We start from the raw sequence: 19,528 nt of genomic DNA on the forward strand, positions 1-19,528 counted from the left end.
ATCTGAGGGCTTGAGACGGTTCTGAGCAGAACGTCACATGCTGTCTTTTTGAAAATATGGTAAATGGCGTGAACACAGCATGAGTTCAGATGCTTTTACCCCTTATTCCCTTTCTCTTATGTGGGTCACCTCGTTTCACACGTCCCAGCAGATGGTGATGTCACATACACCTGTCTTCACCAGGATTAGTGGCTCTTGTCCGTCTGCTCAGACAGTGGTATCGTTTTTCACATGACCCACTACCTGACCATCACGTCCGCACAGATCGAGGTTAGTGTGCCAGTTATGGACATGATTCACAGCGGTCACTTTCCTTTCCCCAAACAGCAGACGCAGTTAAAAACAGGTCATCGCCGTCATCCACAATAAATACAGCAAATGTGTGTCATTAGTTTATTAAAAGCAACATAAGTGTAAAGCTTGATTAATCAAATATCATCTGTTATATGTCTTTAAATATAAAACACTCCTGATTTACTCTCTAGATTCTGTTAACAAAATACATAGACAGATCAAGTGGTCTAAATATTTATTCTCTGTATTTGATGTACATGGAATAGTGATCTGGATAATTTCTGTTAGAGAGGAATGCGTCAGCCGCAGGCCGATATGGGCTGGCTGAGGCCGCTGAAGTAGGATTTCTCCCTCTCGCTCATCACTTCGAAGTGCAGCGGCTGCCGGCAGAAGTTACACTCGGCAGATGAGTGCGGCTTCAGCTCCAGACCGACCTCCTTCCACGCCTCTGTCAGCTTATCTGTGCGGCACAAACACATACAACATTTAGCGGCAGGATTCACAACACACAAATTGGCCAAAACTATGTGATTATCTCAATAATGTATATAATAATAATAATAATAATAATAATAATAATAATAGACTACTACTACTAATAAATGAAAAATAAAAACAAAAAGTTATGGTATTATTGCAAGACTGTAATTATAATCACTTATTATTATTATTACTAAAACTACCACATAATTTAAAAAAAAATTAAGTAATATTGTATTGTAACACTGTAATTATTATTATTATTATTATTATTATTAATACTACTACTAGTAGTAAAACTACCACATGAACAAAAAAATGAAAAAGTAACAATTTTGTATTATTGTAAAATCGTTAATAAGAATAATAATAACTGAAAATTATAAACATTACTACATAAAATAAGTATTTAAGAATAATAATAATAATAATAATAATAATAATATTTATTTATTAATTATTATTACTATTACTAAAAAAATAGCCATTTCTAAAACTGTAATATTTTACTAAAAAGATACGTATTCAGGAAACACACAATAATAAATTACTAAAAATAAACGTTATTAAATAAAAAGGTAATATTGCTATTCTAATATTTCAAAAATATAAAAGATAAGTATTCAGGAAAAACTATAAAATAAATTACTAAAAAATAAACGTTATTAAACAAACATAATATTGCTATTGTAATATTTAACTGTAAAACAATAAATATTTAAGTAAAATGTAAAAAATACAATAATAATAATAATTAATAAAAATAACAATAAAACAAGTAATATAAAAAAGTTAAATTATTGTAACATTGTATATTATAAAACATATAATAAAAAGTATTATTATTATTATTACTACTACTACATCTGAAAAATAGACATTACTATTTTAATATTTCAATGTAAAGTTTTTTAGAAAGATGTAATAAATTATTATTATTAACAATAATTGTATTATTACTATTATAACTGAAAAATATAGACAAGTAATATTACTATTGTAATATTTCACTGTAAAAAATAACTTACATGAATAATAATAATAATAATACTAGTACTACTACAACTGAAAAACATAGACATTACTAAATACAAGTAATATTATCACTGTAATATTTCACCGTAAAATTTACAAAATATGCAATAACAATACTTCTTATTACTAAAACTACCACATGCCAAAAAAAAAAAAATTAACAATACTGTAAAATTCTAAATAAAAAGACTACTACTACATATAAACATTACTAAATACAAGTAACATTACTATTCTAATATTTCACTGTAAAAAGGTAGTATTTAAGAAGAATGTAATAAGTTTTATTGTTTTAAAAATATTATTACTAAAACAAAATGTAATATTTCACTGAAGACACAATATTTTCACTGAAGGACAGGTTTCAGGAAAAACTATGAAATAATAAATGATATGATAATAAATGATTACTAAAAATAAACATTAAATAAAGCAATATTGCTATTGTAATATTTCAATGTAAAAAAAAAAGTAGGAAAAACCTAATATTGTTATTACTATTATTATTATTATTATTAAAAAATAATTACTAAAGCAAAAAGTAATATTACTATTGTAATATTTCACTAAAAAAAAAATAAGCATTCAGGAAAAACTATGAAATAATAATTACTAAAAAGAAACATTAAATAAAAATAATATTTGAATATTTCACTGTTAAAATGAAGTAAACAATATAATGTTTTCCATAACAACTGTACACTTACAATACTAATACTTATGAGAATCAAAACGCTCTAAGACGCTGAAAGCACTGGAGGATCATGAGCTGCTCATGTTTTAACGAACACAGTGCTGCACTTCACTCTGCATGCAATTACTTAAATGATTAAATCACTGCTTTGTCAGCTTTTGTTGCACAGCTCTACCAGCATCCGTACTCACCTACAAAGTAGGTCATCATCTGTGGCGTGTGATGAGGTGTGGGTGCGATGCGCAGCAGCTCCTCTCCACGCGCCACCGTGGGGTAGTTAATGGCCTGGACGTAGATGTTGTAGCGGCTCATCATGATGTCACACACCTGCGTGTTCTTCTCAGCGTCGGCCACCTTTTATGTACATTCGCGTCAGTCACGCAGGTCTGAGCTCGAGTTATTGTGAACAAACACAGGTGTTATGGGTGTGTACGTACTCTGACGGGAATGATGTGGCTGGGACAGTGAACCACCGGCAGGCCTGTGTCCATCAGCATCTGCCGCAGCAGCTTGACGTTGCGCTGGTGTTTGCGGCGAAGCGAGCGGCCTTCTTCGCTCTTCAGGACCTGAACGGACTCACGGGCGCCGGCCAGCAGCATGGGCGGCAGCGACGTGGTGAAGATGAAGCCGGCGGCGTACGAGCGGACAGTGTCCACCAGAGCATTAGTGCTAGCGATGTAACCGCCGACACAGCCGAACGCTTTACCTGCACAAACACAGAACAAGGGACTTTAGCGGAAACTGAAGTGCTACAGGAAAAACAATTACTCATCACTGATCACAAGATAAAACAAACACATGAGCCACGTAATCAAGGAGGCTAGAGGTACACCACTAATTTTAAACAGTAATTTTATTACAAATATGAAAACTACTAAACAAAAAACTCCTTAATAATAAAGATTTAATAATTTTTTACACTGAAATAATAGTAATTTAACTTTTTTAGTAATTGTAGTAATAATAATAATAATAAACTCTAAAAACTACTCTAAAAACTACTACTGTAATCTCACTGTGAAACGGGGGGGGGGGTATAATATATAATTAAAAAAAAAAAAAAAAAAAAAAAAAAAAAGTAATAATTTTTTAATTGCGGTCAAATTACCAAACCAATTTCTTGTTTTGCTTTTATTTATTTAACACTTTTTATATGTAGTACTTAAAATACAAATAATAATTTTAGAAATTAACAAAAATATTTTTTGCCTAAATTCAGCTCTACCAATAAGCACAGCAAACCTAAATTAAACAAATATATATACTTTAATATTTTTTATTATTATTGTGTTTTAAATCATTATTATTTAAAAAATAAACTACTAAAACAAATATTACTATTATAATATTTCTCTAAAGAAAAGTATTCAGGAAAAAAATAGGTTTTTACTAAACAAGTAATATTGCTATTATAATAGTAATAATATTTTAAATTATCAAAGCAATTTCTTGTTTAGCTTTTATTTATTTATTTTTACACTAATAATAGTAGTGTTATTATTATAGTTATATCAAATAAACAAACAAAACTTTGGCTAAATTGCACATCCCTACAAACAAGTACAGCAAGGCCTTTTTCAATTATTATTATTATTATTATTATTATTACTAATAACAAAATAACTAAAATAAATTATTATTGTAATATTTCTCTAAAGATCTACTATATAATAATATTAATAAGTTATTACCAAGCATAAACATTATTAAATAGAAAAATATTGCTACTGTAATATAACAGTAATAATATTTCAAATTACCAAAGCAATTTCTTGTTTTGATTTTATTTTATTTATTATAGTTATTATAGCTATATTAAATAAACCAACAAAACTTTGGCTAAATTGTATAGCCCTATAAACAAGCACAGCAAACCTTTATTATTATTATTATTATTGTTGTTGTTGTTTTTCTTAAATAATATTTTTTCATTTACAGTGAAATATTACAATAGAAATATTACTTGATTTAGTGAAGTTTATATTTTTGAGTTGTAGTAGTAGTAGTAGCAGCAATAACAATACTAATTATTACTATTATTGTTATTATTATTATGTTAAAAAAAATTACAAAAAAAAATTACTATTGTAATATTTCTCTAAAGAGAAGATAAGTATTCAGGGGGGGAAAACTATATAATAATAATAATTATTATTATTACTAAAACAAACATTTAAACAGTAATATTGCTATTGTAATATAACAGTAACAGCATTAATTTAAATTACTAAAGCAATTTCTTGTTTTACTTTGTATTTATTTACACTTTACATTTATTTTATTATACAGTGATAATTACAGTTCCAATTTTTTTTTTTTTTTTTAAAGTAGCTGTACGTGACTGTCTGAGCGTCTCAACCCAGCTGACAAACGGCCATTCAACAGCCTTCAGGGTAATTTAATGAGAGCGAAACAAGAGCGCTGGTCTCCAAGCAACAGGAGATGAGCTTGAGCTCTGCGTTTCCTCTAGAGCTTTGAGTGACACAAGCAGAGCGCCATTAAACAGACCCAACTCACCCAGAGTGCCAGAAATGATGTCCATCTTGTGCATGACTCCATCGCGATCTCCAATGCCGCCTCCTCGGGTTCCGTACAGCCCCACCGCGTGCACCTCGTCCACAAACGTGATGGCGCCGAACTCATGCGCCACGTCACACATCTCCTCCAGCGGACACACGGCACCTGACAGCACAAACCAGAGTCTCAGTGAGCACCAAAGCGCGAACTCTCCTCACCTCAGCGCACAACAAAGAGCCTGTGACTGACCGTCCATGGAGTGCACTGTCTCAAAGGCCACGATTTTGGGAGTGGAGGGATCAGATTTCTCCAGCAGCTCACGCAAATGCTTGGCGTCATTGTGACGGAAGATAAACTTCTTGGCGCCGCTGTTCCGGATGCCCTGGATCATTGAGGCATGATTGCCCGCGTCTGAATAGATCTCACAACCTGAAGAACAACAACAGAAGAGCTGCTATCAGAAACCTGACCGTCGAAGTGGGTAAATCTTAGAAAGGGATACAAACAAAAAAAGGAATAGAAAAGGAAATAAATCCTGTTTTTACATTTACAGTACAATAAATGATGTGCATGTTACATTTTTATACATTATATTTTAGAGTTTAAATGACCATTTTCACTTTACAGTAATGAGATTTTGGGAGAACAGAGAACTCTATGATTTCTGTGATACAGAAAACGCAGAAGGAATCACAGAATCCAATCATAAAAACAGAATTAACTGCATAGCGTGAAATGCTACAGAATTTGCCAAATTTTGGATAAATAGGTCCAAATAAATGTTTTCAGCCTCTGTGGTCTCAATATACAAGTACAAACATAACCTCTTCATAAGTCACTTCATAAGCATTGTACCATTTCTTTTGATATACAAACAGAAATGTATAGGTCTACACAGCAACCCGTCAAAATAAAAGTGTGGTTTAACTTGAAGAAACTGTGACAGAAATATATTATATGTAGTTATACTACTACTAATAATACTAAAAATTATTATTCAAACATTAAGTAATATTTACCAGGAAAAAAAAAATACACAGTATTTCTGAAAAATAAATAAATAAAATAAAAATTATAATTTTTTAAAAATTAAATCAATTAATTAGACATGATTTGATTAATACAATTTAATGAAACCATTAAAACGGAATCCAGAAAATTACTGGAACACAGAATTTAAAAAAATATATATATATAAATATTTCTTGGCACCTTAAAATTTGATTTTTGTTAAACTTTTAATAAATTGCTGTAAAAATGTGAAGTTTCATGATTTCAATTATGGGTTTTGATTCATTTTTTTTTTACCATTAAAACAGACTTTAGAAAAAATTAAACGAGGAAAAAAGCAGAACCCAGAAAAAATAAACATTTCATAGGGCCTTAAAGTGTAATTTTGTTTAACTTTGTTTAAATTTTAATAAATTTGGAACAGAATTTGGAAAAAAATTAAAACTGATTCCATAGGGCCTTAAAATGTAATTTTTCGTAAACTTTTAATAAATTGCTGCAAAACTGTGAAGTTCAATTAATTAGACATGGTTTTAGATTAATTATTTTTTTATATATATATATTATTTAACCATTAAAAAATTCTAACTAGAAAAAAATCTGAACCCAGAAGAATTAAAATGGAAAAAATATATTTTAGAAAAAATAAATAAATAATTAAAAATAAAACTGAATTTGTGAAAAAATAAAACCGATTTCATAGGGCCTTAACATCATGCTTAATTTATTCAACGCAAAACATGAAATGGAAATAATTACCAGGCAGCATCTTAGCCAGCGTGAAGAGCGTGGAGTCATTGGCCACGAAACACGAGGTGAAGAGCAAGGCAGCGTCCTTCCCATGAAGATCGGCCAGCTCGTGCTCTAGAGCCACATGAAATTTACTGGTCCCCGATATATTTCGAGTCCCACCAGCTCCTGAACCATGTTTCCCTAAAGTATCCCTGCCAAAGAGAACGTAAAGTCTGAATTTCAGCTCAAAATCATTATATTCAGGGTTTCTGCAGATATGAACAAGTGAAATTTAAGACTTTTTAAGACCTTTTTAATACCACCTTATATGAAATTTAAGACCGAAACCTGTAATGGAAATAGATATTATATTACATGCATACATGTAATATTTAATGTGTTTAATGTAAAAAGTAAACACAATTTCATGGCTGTCATAAATTAAATTTATTACTACGATATACTGTGAACTTTTCATATCAGCAGATACTATTCCACACAAAAAATCCCCATAAAAGTACCACTAGAAATATCTGATGTAAAAAAAAATTCTGAAGCAATATTTTCATCAGTGCTCTATTAGCTTTTACATCTTAAATCTGCATATTTGATTTACCTTTATAAAGGCCTTTTTTTTTTACTTTTGAAATGTATGCATTACCTTTGAAATTTATTTTATGAATTTATCAATAAATTCTAAATGGCTGTTAGCAGTGAGATTACATAATTTACACTGCAAAATTAAAAGTGAGATTAATGTTTTAAATACATTTATTGATTTATAAATATATACATTAGAAATGTTGGGTGTGGAGGCATACTTTTAAATACACTAAATTACCAGCAGGTGGCGGTAAGTCACTTCATGAGCGAGTTATTTCAACTGATTCGAGCAAAACGCTGAATCATAGCAAAACGTTGCTAGGAGAATGCTTCTGCTAATGTTGCATATTGTCTAATAGTAAGTAACTACTTGACTAACTAATTTTTTATTGAGCTAAAATTAATGTAACATTTGTAATTGTGAGAATTTTCAGCTAAAAGCTCACTTGGTATATTACTGAACTATATCATGTTATAAATAAACTATACATTTGAAATTTTTACCTCAGTGTGTTTCTTTAGAGTGCTGTTACATTTGTTTTAAAGTATGTCTCAAATAGACCAGAAATACACACATATCCATTATCAATTTCTGTTTACGTTGAATGTATTAAAATAGGAATCTTTCTTGCCTTTCGATGCTTCGCTAGTTGTTTTTGTCACTTCAGTTTTAATCAGGCGGTTTGTTCGGTCGGGCAAGTAAAAAAAAAAAAAAAAAACATTTTAAAAGTATTTCGAAGGCTGGCGGTCAGCTAGCTCGACCTATATATCTTATTATTATTGATAACATTATATACAGAAAAAGGTCGTTTGACCTGTATTCTGCTACTGCGATTCTGAAGACGCAGTAACTTCCACAGAGGGAGAAAAAAAATCTAGTTGTTAGTAGGGCTGTTCGATTCCGAAAATTTTGGAATCGATTCCGATTCCGATTCCTGGTTCTGGAATCGATTGGATTCGATTCCAGAATCGATTCCTCACTGTTGTTTCGATTCTTTTTCGATTCTTGTTTTTTAGATAGGAGGAAGCTAATTTCGCAATAAATGCAGGATGTAAAGGTCGTATAATGTTACCTTCTCATAATATGAAGCTTCATTTGTAAAAAAAAAAAAAAAAAAAAAAAAAAAAAGTTATAAGAGCTATAGCCTAATTTCGAAATAAATGCAGGATGATATAAGAGCTCGTGGTGTAGCTGTCAATCAGATGCGCTCTCGGCCACCGACGTGCTCTCTGCGTTTCCTTTCAGAGTTATCATTGGCTGATAGAAAGATTAAAAATAGCATTTATTTAAGATGTAAATAAGATCAAGACCCATTATGATCTATTCTGTCGTGCAGCGCTCAAAATTGTGGACATCATGAGCCAGTTCTCCCGTAAAATAACATCTGAATCGTTTTTTGAACTGGTTCATTTAAATGATCTATCCGAACGAATCTTTTCGTGGAAATGTATCAGACTATAATAACTATTAGCGAGCAAGAGGCAAATTAATGTGTGCTTCTCAAACTGAAGGCTGCATCCTTAAACTCAGACGAGTTTGTCGTTTTTATTACGTTTATTTTCATCAATCAACGTTTGATGACTTGCAGCCGAAATATTCAGCCTTCATGGAATGCAGCCTTCCGTTTAAGAGGTAAGTTTTGTTGAACTGAAAACGGCTCTGAATGAGGAGTCGATTCCCCTTGAGAGGATCGATTCCAAACGTTGGAATCGATTCTCGATTCCCAATACCTCGGAATCGAGGAATCGATTCTTTTTGGAATCGATTCCCAGCCCTAGTTGTTAGCAACTGGCCTTAGCCAAGCCCTATATTCAGTTTTTTTCAAGCTAAGTATCGCTAAACTTGCACTTCCCCATAGCTAAAAAGTTAAATCCATTTTACTTCTGCGGTACAATCCGAGAGAGACTCGTGCCAATAACAGAAAGCTGATTGGCTATTGCATGTTGGGCTCATTTGTAGTTTAAATGCAGCAAATTATATTTGGATTAGTGAAATAAAGAACTACAACACCACGGAAACAACAGAAAGAGAATTTAAATGAGCATTAGAGGTAGTGTTACATGGACATCGGAAAAATAAGACCTGTGTAAAATTATTTAAGACCTAGAACAGCGAATTTAAGACTTTTTAAGGCCTAAAATTTTGATTTTTAAATTTTAGACTTTAAGACTTTTTAAGACCCCGCGGAAACCCTGTATATTTTGCGTTAAAAAGTCTATTTTAAGAGCATTTTAATGACCCATTTGCTGAAAATGTAAATGCAGAAGTTACATATAGACCTGAAAATGGTCATTTTGGGCAAGAGATGAAATGACCCGCACTGTGTCACTCACATTATGGTCTGCACCACCCGCGGATGGCGGCTCATGCCGAGATAGTCGTTGCTGCACCACACAGAAACGTTTCTTTTGAAGGCCAGGGACTCGGTGTAATCGTCCGCCATCGGGAACTCCGTAGCTCTCCGATTCACCGTTTTAAACACGCGGTACGTGTGATCATCCTTCTTCTCCTCGATCTTCTTCTCAAAGAACTCGTCATAACGAAAGTTGGACACAGCTGAAAGAGAACAGCAAATGTGAAACTGCGTTTCAAAATAGGAAGTGGTTTACTGTAGAAATTTTCACTGTAACCAAATGCACATACTTTTGGGCATGTTCTCCTGCAGCAGATGAGAGACCCTAGTAGGACGCTGTTTCATCAGCTTCTTCATCAGGTTTCCTCCAATCTTGGTGCCCTTCACCAAAGGATTCAGCTCAGATTCAGAGACATCTGAAAAACGGGCCACATTCAAAACATTGAGTGCTTCAGTGAAAAACAGATCGACTAACAAAAGGTGAAAAGTTGCAGTCGTCAACAAATTTAACAACAATTATTTAGTTTCTTATTAGTAATTTTAATATTTTCAGTAATAATAACAAATAATAATAATAATAAATGATTAGGCACTACAAAACGATTTGTTGTGATTAATCGATTCAAAATAAAAGTTTGTTTACATACCATGTCCGCGTATGGTGTATAGTTATTATGTATATATAAATACACACACATGTATATTTTAAGGAAAATATGTTAGATTTATATGTAAAATATTTATATTTTTATACAATACAAATTATATACAAGTGTACATATAATGCATTCAATTTTATATATATATATATATATATATAAAATTTAAACTACGTACACATAGTATGTAAAAGTTATGTTGTATTTGTATTAATTGCATATTTATATTACATATAAAAAATGGTAATTATAAACAAAAAATAACAGAGCTTCAAAACGATTATTCACAATTAATAGATTAAAAATAAAAGTTTATGTTTGCATACTTATGTATTTATATATGCATAATAAATATACACGTGTATGTATGTGTGTATATATATATATATATATACACACATACATACACGTGTATATTTATTATGCATATATAAATACATAAGTATGCAAACAAACTTTTATTTTATATATATATATATATAAAATTTAAACTACGTACACATAGTATGTAAAAGTTATGTTGAATCGATTAATTGCGACTATTCACTTTGCAGCTCTAATTTATTTTAGTATTTACATACAAATACATTCAATACATACAAATATTTTTTATATATGCGTGTGTATTTATATATACATAATAAATATATACAGCACATACACATACAGTATATAAACAAACTTTTATTTTGAATCGATTAAATTATGACTAATCGTTTCGCAGCTCTAATTTATTGTATTTTTTTATTTATAATTAGTATTTTTATATAATATAAATATACAAATATTTTTTAAATATATACATATATGTGTGTGTATTTATATATACAGATACACATAATAAATATACACTGTACACACACAGTATGCAAACAACCTTTGATTTTGAATCAATTAATCGCTTTGCAGTTCTAATTTATATTATTTTTTATTCATAATTAGTATTTTTTAAATATATTTTTACTAACGCTCCTACTTAATTTATTTTTTAACAGTGCAATTTTTAATTAAAAGACAGGCCTCTGACCAAACTATTTTGTAAATGCATTACTTCACAAACCCCCAACATACAGCAAACCACAGCAGAGCCCAACGCATTAAAACACTTCCTTCACAAACCTTTGCGCACGGTGCGAACTTCAGAAACGTCCTCTTGAAGAGCCATACTGGCCTGCCGCACCACGCTGCTGTTCTTCTGCCCCATCTCGGCGGCCAAGAACGGGCATTTGGAGGCGGCCGCTTGACCCGCAGGTGGCACAGGGTGACCCACAGGCAGTTTGGGTGCCTCTTTTGCTTCTAAATTAAAAAGCAGAGTGGACGTTCTTAAGTAAGGCATGTGAATGCACTGAACTCAAGCATGAAAAACAGCGGAGGAAGAGACTGACCCTCGCTGGGTGGAGTAGTGTTCTCAATCTTCTGGAAGCTGGAGGACGTGGAGCAGAGCGAGCGCACCAGTGGCCTCGATGCAAGGTCCATCATGACGGGACACTTCACGGCATACGCCACCAAGGACTTTCTAGCCTGCTGCAGAAAGGTTTGGGGAACACGAGACAGGAACGGGCAACGAATGATGGCATCCATGGTTGATTGTCCAGAGAGTCTAGAAAGAAAAACAACATTAAAACACTCAGTTGTCATACAGGAACACTCTAAAGGTCATAGCCATGACCGACAGGCTGATGTGGTTTGTTTCTGTAACTTTCACATGATTGGCACAAAGCCATGACCGTATCACAGGGACAATCCCTCAGGGACAAACCTGGACACATGGTTGAGTCTTACAGGGATCAAAGCTACACTGTGTACAGTATGGGTAAGAGTAATACCGAAATCTGTATTGTTAAGCCTAGTTCAGACAATTTTACATAAGAAGTTATTGTTGCTCACAGCTGAACAATCAACAACCACAAACATGGATTTCCACATCAGTGTAATTCCAAGGAAAGCACCAAACATGATTACTGATGACTACCCCACCTCACCTGCCTATAAATATTTATCTGGACTCCTACACTACAGGCTATTAGTACAATCGAGATTTTTGAGTCACATTACGAACTAAAAATGACGAATTCTGAGTGAAACTATCAAACATATTTATTGAATGTACATTTCCTTGTCTGCTACTGAGCTCTCATTTCACACAGTTCTCAGATACATCATGTAATAAGAGATTTAAAGATATTTCTAGATTTAAGATAATCTAGAATTGATTATGTGACCCTGGACCAAAACCAATCTTAAGTAGCACAGGTATATTTGTAGCCAAAAATAGCCAAAAATACATTTTATGGGTCAAAATTATCGATTTTATGCCAAAAATTATTAGGATATTAAGTAAAGATCATGTTCCATTAAGATATTTTGTACATTTCCTACCGTAAATATATCGAAACTTAATTTTTGATTGGTAATATTCATTACTTAGAACTTCATTTGGACAACTTCTCAATATTTTGATTTTTTGCACCCTCAGATTACAGGTTTTTAAATTAGTTGTATCTTGGCCAAATATTGTCATATCCTAACAAACCACACATCAATGGAAAGCTTACTTATACAGCTTTTAGATTATGTATAAATCTCAGTTACGAACAAATTACCCTTATGACAGGTTTTGTGTTCGTGGGTCACATAATCTACCACTAAAGTAAAGACTGTCAAGAGGCGCAGTTACAAAAACGCATGAAGATGATGTAGAAACGCGACGCGAGCGCTGAGACGCGTCCTTCACTAAACGAGCTTGTGAACGTGCCGCGACTCTTTAATAAACAAACCACTCACCTCACTTACGTCCGGGATCACTGCTTTTCTCGCACTTAGGCTGTCAGACTGTTGGTAAGTAGTATTTTGCGGTCTGTGGCCTGTTTCGGTTGCTGCGTTGAGCGTGTATATCGTTATCCTGCACTGAGGACGAACGAGAGGGCGAACGGACGCACCGGGATTATATCAAAGACCAGCAAGGCCAAATATCGCGAGATTGAACGTCACTGTCCGTCAGAGCGGAAAAGAAACGCCCATTTCCTTCCGCGAAACCTTCGGCTCGTAAACATTTTACTGCTTAAAAACACTTTTGGTGGTAGTAAAATCACTACTGCATTATTATTTCTTCATCTCTAAGGTTTGTTTGTGTTATTATTGAGATTGTAATCAAACGATTTTAGAGACTTAAGGAAGTTACGCCGGACGGTACGCCCTCTTACAGGAATACAGGAACAGTTCGCATTAAAAACATACCAATTAAATTCATAATAAAAAAAAAAGTTGTATAACTTGTTCCATTCCAGAGGTTTAGATATTGCAACTTAACTGTATTTGTATCAAGATTTGCTTGCATTTACATGCATGGTAATGTTTATATCACATAATTCTCCAAAGCAGTTTGGATAGGACAGTTTGGTGACAAAAAGCATCCGAGATTTTCTATAAAGTAGGTCATATATCATATAAGAAGCTAAAAAGAAGCAATAACGGCTGATGGCTGAGACCGTCAGTCCTTACATTTATGCCTAAAATCGTCTTTTGTGTTAGACGTAAAAAAAAATTAGGGTCAGTCATTTTGGGTTTGGAATGACATTCTCACAAATGTGAGTAAAGAATCATTTTCATTCTTGAACAAAAAAATTATTAATATTAAGAGAGAAATATGGCAAAAAGTGCGACACCCGGCGGTCACTTAATTATTCTAAAAGTTGTGTGATCGCGCCATCTAGTGATGAAATAGGATGTCGCTATAAAATGAAACAGTAAAGCTGTAGACATCTACCCCTGGTTTCACAGACATGGCATAAGGCTAGTCACAGAGTAAAATGTTTATCTTGCTCTGACATATCTTAAAATATGTCAGTATCATTGTTCTGTCTCAAGATGCACACCTGTAATGTTTTCTTCTAAGGCATTTTTATAAAAGCTGCTTAAATGTCTTAATGTAACTAAGGCCTAGTCCTGGCTTAAGCTAACCCCTATCTGTGAAACAGGGCCCTAGAGGTTTAGGGAAAACCACACATAGATTTGATGCTTTTTAATGTGACATCTTAAAATCACCTCACATAGTCTTGAAAAAGTGATACGTACTGTTGCTCTTTGGATAAGTAACATTCAAATTAATAATAATTTATATTAAATCATGGCTGTGGGCTAAAACTCTACTTAAACTATACTTTGAGTGCCTTGGACTACTTTTAGTGTGTTATTTTCAAAAACCTTTACTAAGACAAACATCCCTATTATTGTTATTGATACATACCACATTGAAGAAACACATTGAAGAGAGCAAAGTAAAAAGAAAAAATAAGAAAATGAATAAACAAATGAAAGAACCTAATAATTGTACATCAAAGCAAACTAAAGTCAATATTAAAAGTAACATTCATTGGGTTATTGATTTGAACAGAGACATATGACAAACTAAGTATATACATTTGAAGAAAGTTTACATACACCTTGCAGAATCTGCAAAATGTTAATTATTTTATCAAAATAAGAGGGTTCATGTTATTTTTTTTTATTTAGCACTGACCTGAATAAGATATTTTACATAAAAGACGTTTACATAGAGAAATTATTAGTTACATTTATAAAAATGACCCTGTGTTAATTGTTCACGAGTCCCTTGTTTGTCCTGAACAGTTAAACTGCATACAGTTCTTCAGAAAAATCCTTTGGGTCCCACAAATTATTTGGTTTTTCAGCATTTTTGTGTATTTGAACCCTTAGCTGCAGGGCTCTCAAGTGTCACGCATTCACCGTGAGACACACGCATTTCAATCACCTCACGGCACACCTTGAATTTCTCACGCTAAGTTCTCTGTCGAACTCTGCTATCTTGGGAGTTAAATGCCACCCACCAGCCAATATCAGAAATTAGAATTTGTTGTTTTCGGGCAAAATTACGTTATCCCGCTACAATCACATTCGTTAATAGGCAACGTGGACGTGCGCACAAGTTCTCTCGTATTGGAAGCGTTTTGTGCATTTGAGGCAGGGGTGGATTACTGACCAGGCCAGTGGGGCCAGTGCCCTGGGCTTAAAACTTGCGCCATCCAGTTTAGTACAGAAAACCCAACAATGAAAACAAATGTGTATTTATGCTGGAATATATGGGTAACATAGCCTAAACTATTTTAAAGTAGGGGAAAGTGGGGTGAGTTGTGCCAGTTTTTACTCAAAGTGACTTTATAGTGAAGCCATGACAGTAATCCCTCCAATTTAAACATGTACATATATTTTAGGATGTGGTGCATCAATAACTTTGGATCTGAAATAAACTGATTCAGAATTATAGCTTTCAGAAAAAAAGTGGTCTCGGGGTAAGTCGTGCTTTTGGGGAGAATACACTGGGGTAAATTGTGCCAGTGATTATTAAAGTAAAAAAGAACATTTTAATGTCATGAACTGTAGTGCAATATAAAATCAAGACAAATTCAATACAAAATTACTAATTTAAGGTTTATTTAGATATCGTTACCCTATTAAACTATTGGCATGTCATATTTTCTACTTTTTCAGAAAACACACCAAAAAAAAAACCTCAAATATACAATATATGATATTTGTGAATAATTAAAATGCTTTCTGTCAACAAAACGCTGTCTGTCAATTATGTAACATATAGGAAAGAAGTTACTTTCTTATGAACATTTCTGAACATCCCATTGTGACTTAGGCCACTTAAAAAACTGACAAACCGCAGGTAAATCAAACACTGATGAGGCACGCTCATCTTTTCACACAGATTATCCCCTGTGGGTATGTGGGTCTAGATCAGGGGTGCCCAACCCTGTTCCTGGAGATCTACCATCCTAAAGTTCAGCTCCAACCCTAATCAAACACCCCTGAACCAGCTAATTAATCTCTTAGGTAGTATGTGATAATTACAGACCGCTGTGTTGGAGCAGGACTGGAACTAAAGTCTGCAGGTAGGTAGATCTCCAGGAACAGGGTTGGTCAGCCCTGGTCTAGATGGTCTAGATCTGGACTATTACTTAACCCTGCCCCTTTGGCACAAATTACCCCAGACTAACATGATCCCGCAGTTTAGAGCTAACATTATGCTAGTGTATAGAGTATAGACTCACTGTGTAGCCTACTAAAGCACTAAAACATGTGTGAAATATTTTCAAATGTGTCTATAATTGTTCAGACGCAACAATCAAAAAAACTTGATCATATAAATTGTACTTTGAAAGGCAAAAAAAACTGTTTTTTGAGCTAAAATGTGCATAGCCCACATGCCATGTGTCTCTCTTCTTTGGGGGATAGGTAAATTGGATGGCTCTTTAAAAGTATGTGGTCACATGACCAATTTCTTCTATGGTTTTCTAGAAACAAGGGATGGAACTACTTCCCCCCTGGCACAAATTACCCCACTTTCCCCTACTATTTAGCAGAACGAGAAAGAGATTTATTGCCAACTTTGTTTGCATACACAAGGTATTTGTTTTGGTGAGAGAATAATTTTTCAGTGCACAGATATAGACAAATTTGCATATTATTATAACTGTTCATCTTCCTTGGTTGTACAGGTATGTGCCAAAAAATTAGCATATCAATGGAAAGTCCATTTATTTCAATAATTTGTTTCAAAAAGTGAAACTTGTATTAGTTCACTACACACAAAGTGAAATATTTCAAGCCTTTATTTGTTTAAATTTTAATGATTATGGATTAAAGATTTTTTTTAAAAAATCCAATATTTCACAAAATTAGAATATCATGACAAAGTTCGACATTGTAGGCTCCCTGTGTCCCAATCTAGTCAGCTAATTAATGCAAAACACCTGCAAAGGTTTCCTAAGCCTTTAAATTGTCTCAGTCTGGTTTAGTAGGCTTCAGAATCACAGGGAAGACTGCTGACTTGACGGTTGTGTAGAAGACCATCATTGACACCCTCCATAAGGAAGAAAAGACTCAAAAGGCAATTGCAAATGGAGCTGGATGCTCACAGAGCACAGTATGGAAGTATATTAACTGAGTGTTAAGAGGAAGGGAAAAATGTGGCTGGAAAAGATGCACAAGTGACAGCGATGACCGTAGCCTTGAGAGGATTGTCAAGCAAGGGTGGTTCAGAAATCTGGGGGAGCTTCATAAGGAGTGGACTGAGGCTGGTGTCAGTGCATCAAGAACCACCACATACAGATGTCTGCGTGACATGGGCTACAGCTGGAGAATTCCATGCCTTAAGCCACTCCTGAACCAAAAACAACATCAGAAGCGTCTGTGCTGGGCTAAGGAGAAAAAGTATTGGGCTGTTGCCCAGTGGTCCCAAGTCCTGTTTTCAGATGAAAGCAAATTGTGCATTTCATTTGGAAATCAAGGTCCCAGAGTCTGGAGGAAGACCGGAGAGGCACAAAAGTCAAGCTGCTTAAAGTCCAGTGTAAAGTTTCCACAGTCAGTGATGTTTAGGGAGCCATATCATCTGCTGGTGTGGGTCCATTGTCTTTTATCAAGTCCACAGTCAATGCAGTTGTCTACCAGGAAATTCTAGAGCACTTCATGCTTCCTGCTGCCGACAAGCTTTTTGGAGATATTTGGTACCTGCCCACAAAGCCAAAATTACCAGTACCTGGTTTAATAGCCATGGAATAACTGTACTTGATTGGCCGGCAAACTCGCCTGACTTAAACCCCATTGAAAATCTCAAGAGGAAGATGAGGGAACAGAGACCCCAAAATGCAGACGAGCTGAAGGCCAATATCAAAGCAACTTGGGCTCCATAACACCTCAACTGTGTCAAAGGCTGATCGCCTCCATGCCACGCCACCTTGACGCTGGAATTAATGCAAAAGGAGGCCCAACAAAGTACTGAGGACATAATACAGTACATTAACACACATTTCAGAAGGCCAACATGTGTTTAAGATTCTTTTTCTATTGGTCACATTAAATATATTATAACTTTGTGAAATACTGTACGCATATATTTTTTGTCTTTAAGCCATAATCATCAAAATTGAAACAAATAAAGGCTTGAAATATTTCACTTTGTGTTTAGTGAACTAATGTAACATTCAATTTTCACTATTTGAAACAAATTATTAAAATAAATAGACTTTTTGGCACATACCTGTAGTTAAAATAATGCATGCCAGGAACGAAAGGAAGAAAGAAAGAAAGAAAGAAAGAAAGAAAGAAAGAAAGAAAGAAAGAAAGAAAGAAAGAAAGAAAGAAAGAAAGAAAGAAAGAAAGAAAGTGAATTGCTGTGCTTGGAATTGCTGTGCCCACCATATTTTTCTTTTGCGTAAATTGATTATTCTAAATGGAAAAAAAAAATGGCATAGAGAGAGTCTGGTTTGAATATCTACAAAAGACCTCCTTCAAATATAAAAGTAGGCTATAACCATTTAAGTATGTGTATATTTGAAATTTCAGATATTCTTTTTTAAATAGTCCAATCAGATTTTGGTAGCTGAGGCCAAACAGTTTGGTGCTCGAAAACTTTTGCATTATCAAATCATTTTTTTTATTCATACATTAAATATACCATATAGGTTTGACTACTTTAGTAATTTCCATGAATACAAATCTTAATGTTGAAGCATATAATGACATTATAGGGAATTGTGTGCTTCTAATTTTATAGCATTACCAGTTGGACAGGACCCTTTTTCATTCTAACATGACAATGCCTCTGTGCATAAGGCAAGGTTCAAAAAGATTGATTCAGTCAGTTTGGAAGAACTTGACTAGTCTGCAGAAAGCAAAGTCCAAATCCCAGCACCAATACCAATGACTTGTGCATACACTATATGGACAAAAGTATTGGGACACCCCCTTCTATAAAACAGAAAGAAACTTTCAAAACAAAGGTAGAAACATAATTCATATATGTAAAAATAACATGCATTTTGTACGATCCCTCTTATTTTGATAAAATGAGTAACATTTTGCAGATTTTGCAAGGTGTATGCAAACTTTTGACTAACTGTGTGTATACAATAAAATATATGTAAGCATGTCTGTATTATTTACTTTCTTATGCCAGCTGTATAAGCCTGAGTCATTGTGTAACTTAAGCAAAAAATTAGGAAAAATTAGCCTGATCTCATCTAACATTCTATTCATATTGACATTAGTAAAAAATGAGTAGGAAATGTTTTTTTAATGGCAAAATGTAGCAATCATCATGTCAAACACCAAGGTCCTGGGTT

The 19,528-nt window shown here is 33.6% G+C and overlaps 1 protein-coding gene across 1 annotated transcript; it reads right to left on the minus strand.

The window, feature by feature from the left end:
• Positions 1 to 512: 512 nt before the first annotated feature.
• On the minus strand, positions 513 to 13,322 carry alas1 (aminolevulinate, delta-, synthase 1). Its single transcript, XM_073825715.1, has 11 exons — positions 13,164 to 13,322; positions 11,765 to 11,979; positions 11,499 to 11,675; positions 10,011 to 10,136; positions 9,701 to 9,923; positions 6,791 to 6,975; positions 5,270 to 5,449; positions 5,021 to 5,185; positions 2,941 to 3,209; positions 2,695 to 2,857; positions 513 to 754 (listed from the first exon to the last, which is right to left on the minus strand). The coding sequence occupies exons 2-11, from the start codon at positions 11,958 to 11,960 to the stop codon at positions 594 to 596; spliced, it is 1,845 nt and encodes a 614-aa protein (XP_073681816.1). The 5' UTR covers positions 11,961 to 11,979; positions 13,164 to 13,322; the 3' UTR covers positions 513 to 593.
• Between the last annotated feature and the right edge of the window lie 6,206 nt (positions 13,323 to 19,528).

This window comes from Garra rufa, chromosome 20 (assembly GCF_049309525.1).
Source record: "Garra rufa chromosome 20, GarRuf1.0, whole genome shotgun sequence".
Classification (NCBI taxonomy): Eukaryota; Metazoa; Chordata; class Actinopteri; order Cypriniformes; family Cyprinidae; genus Garra; species Garra rufa.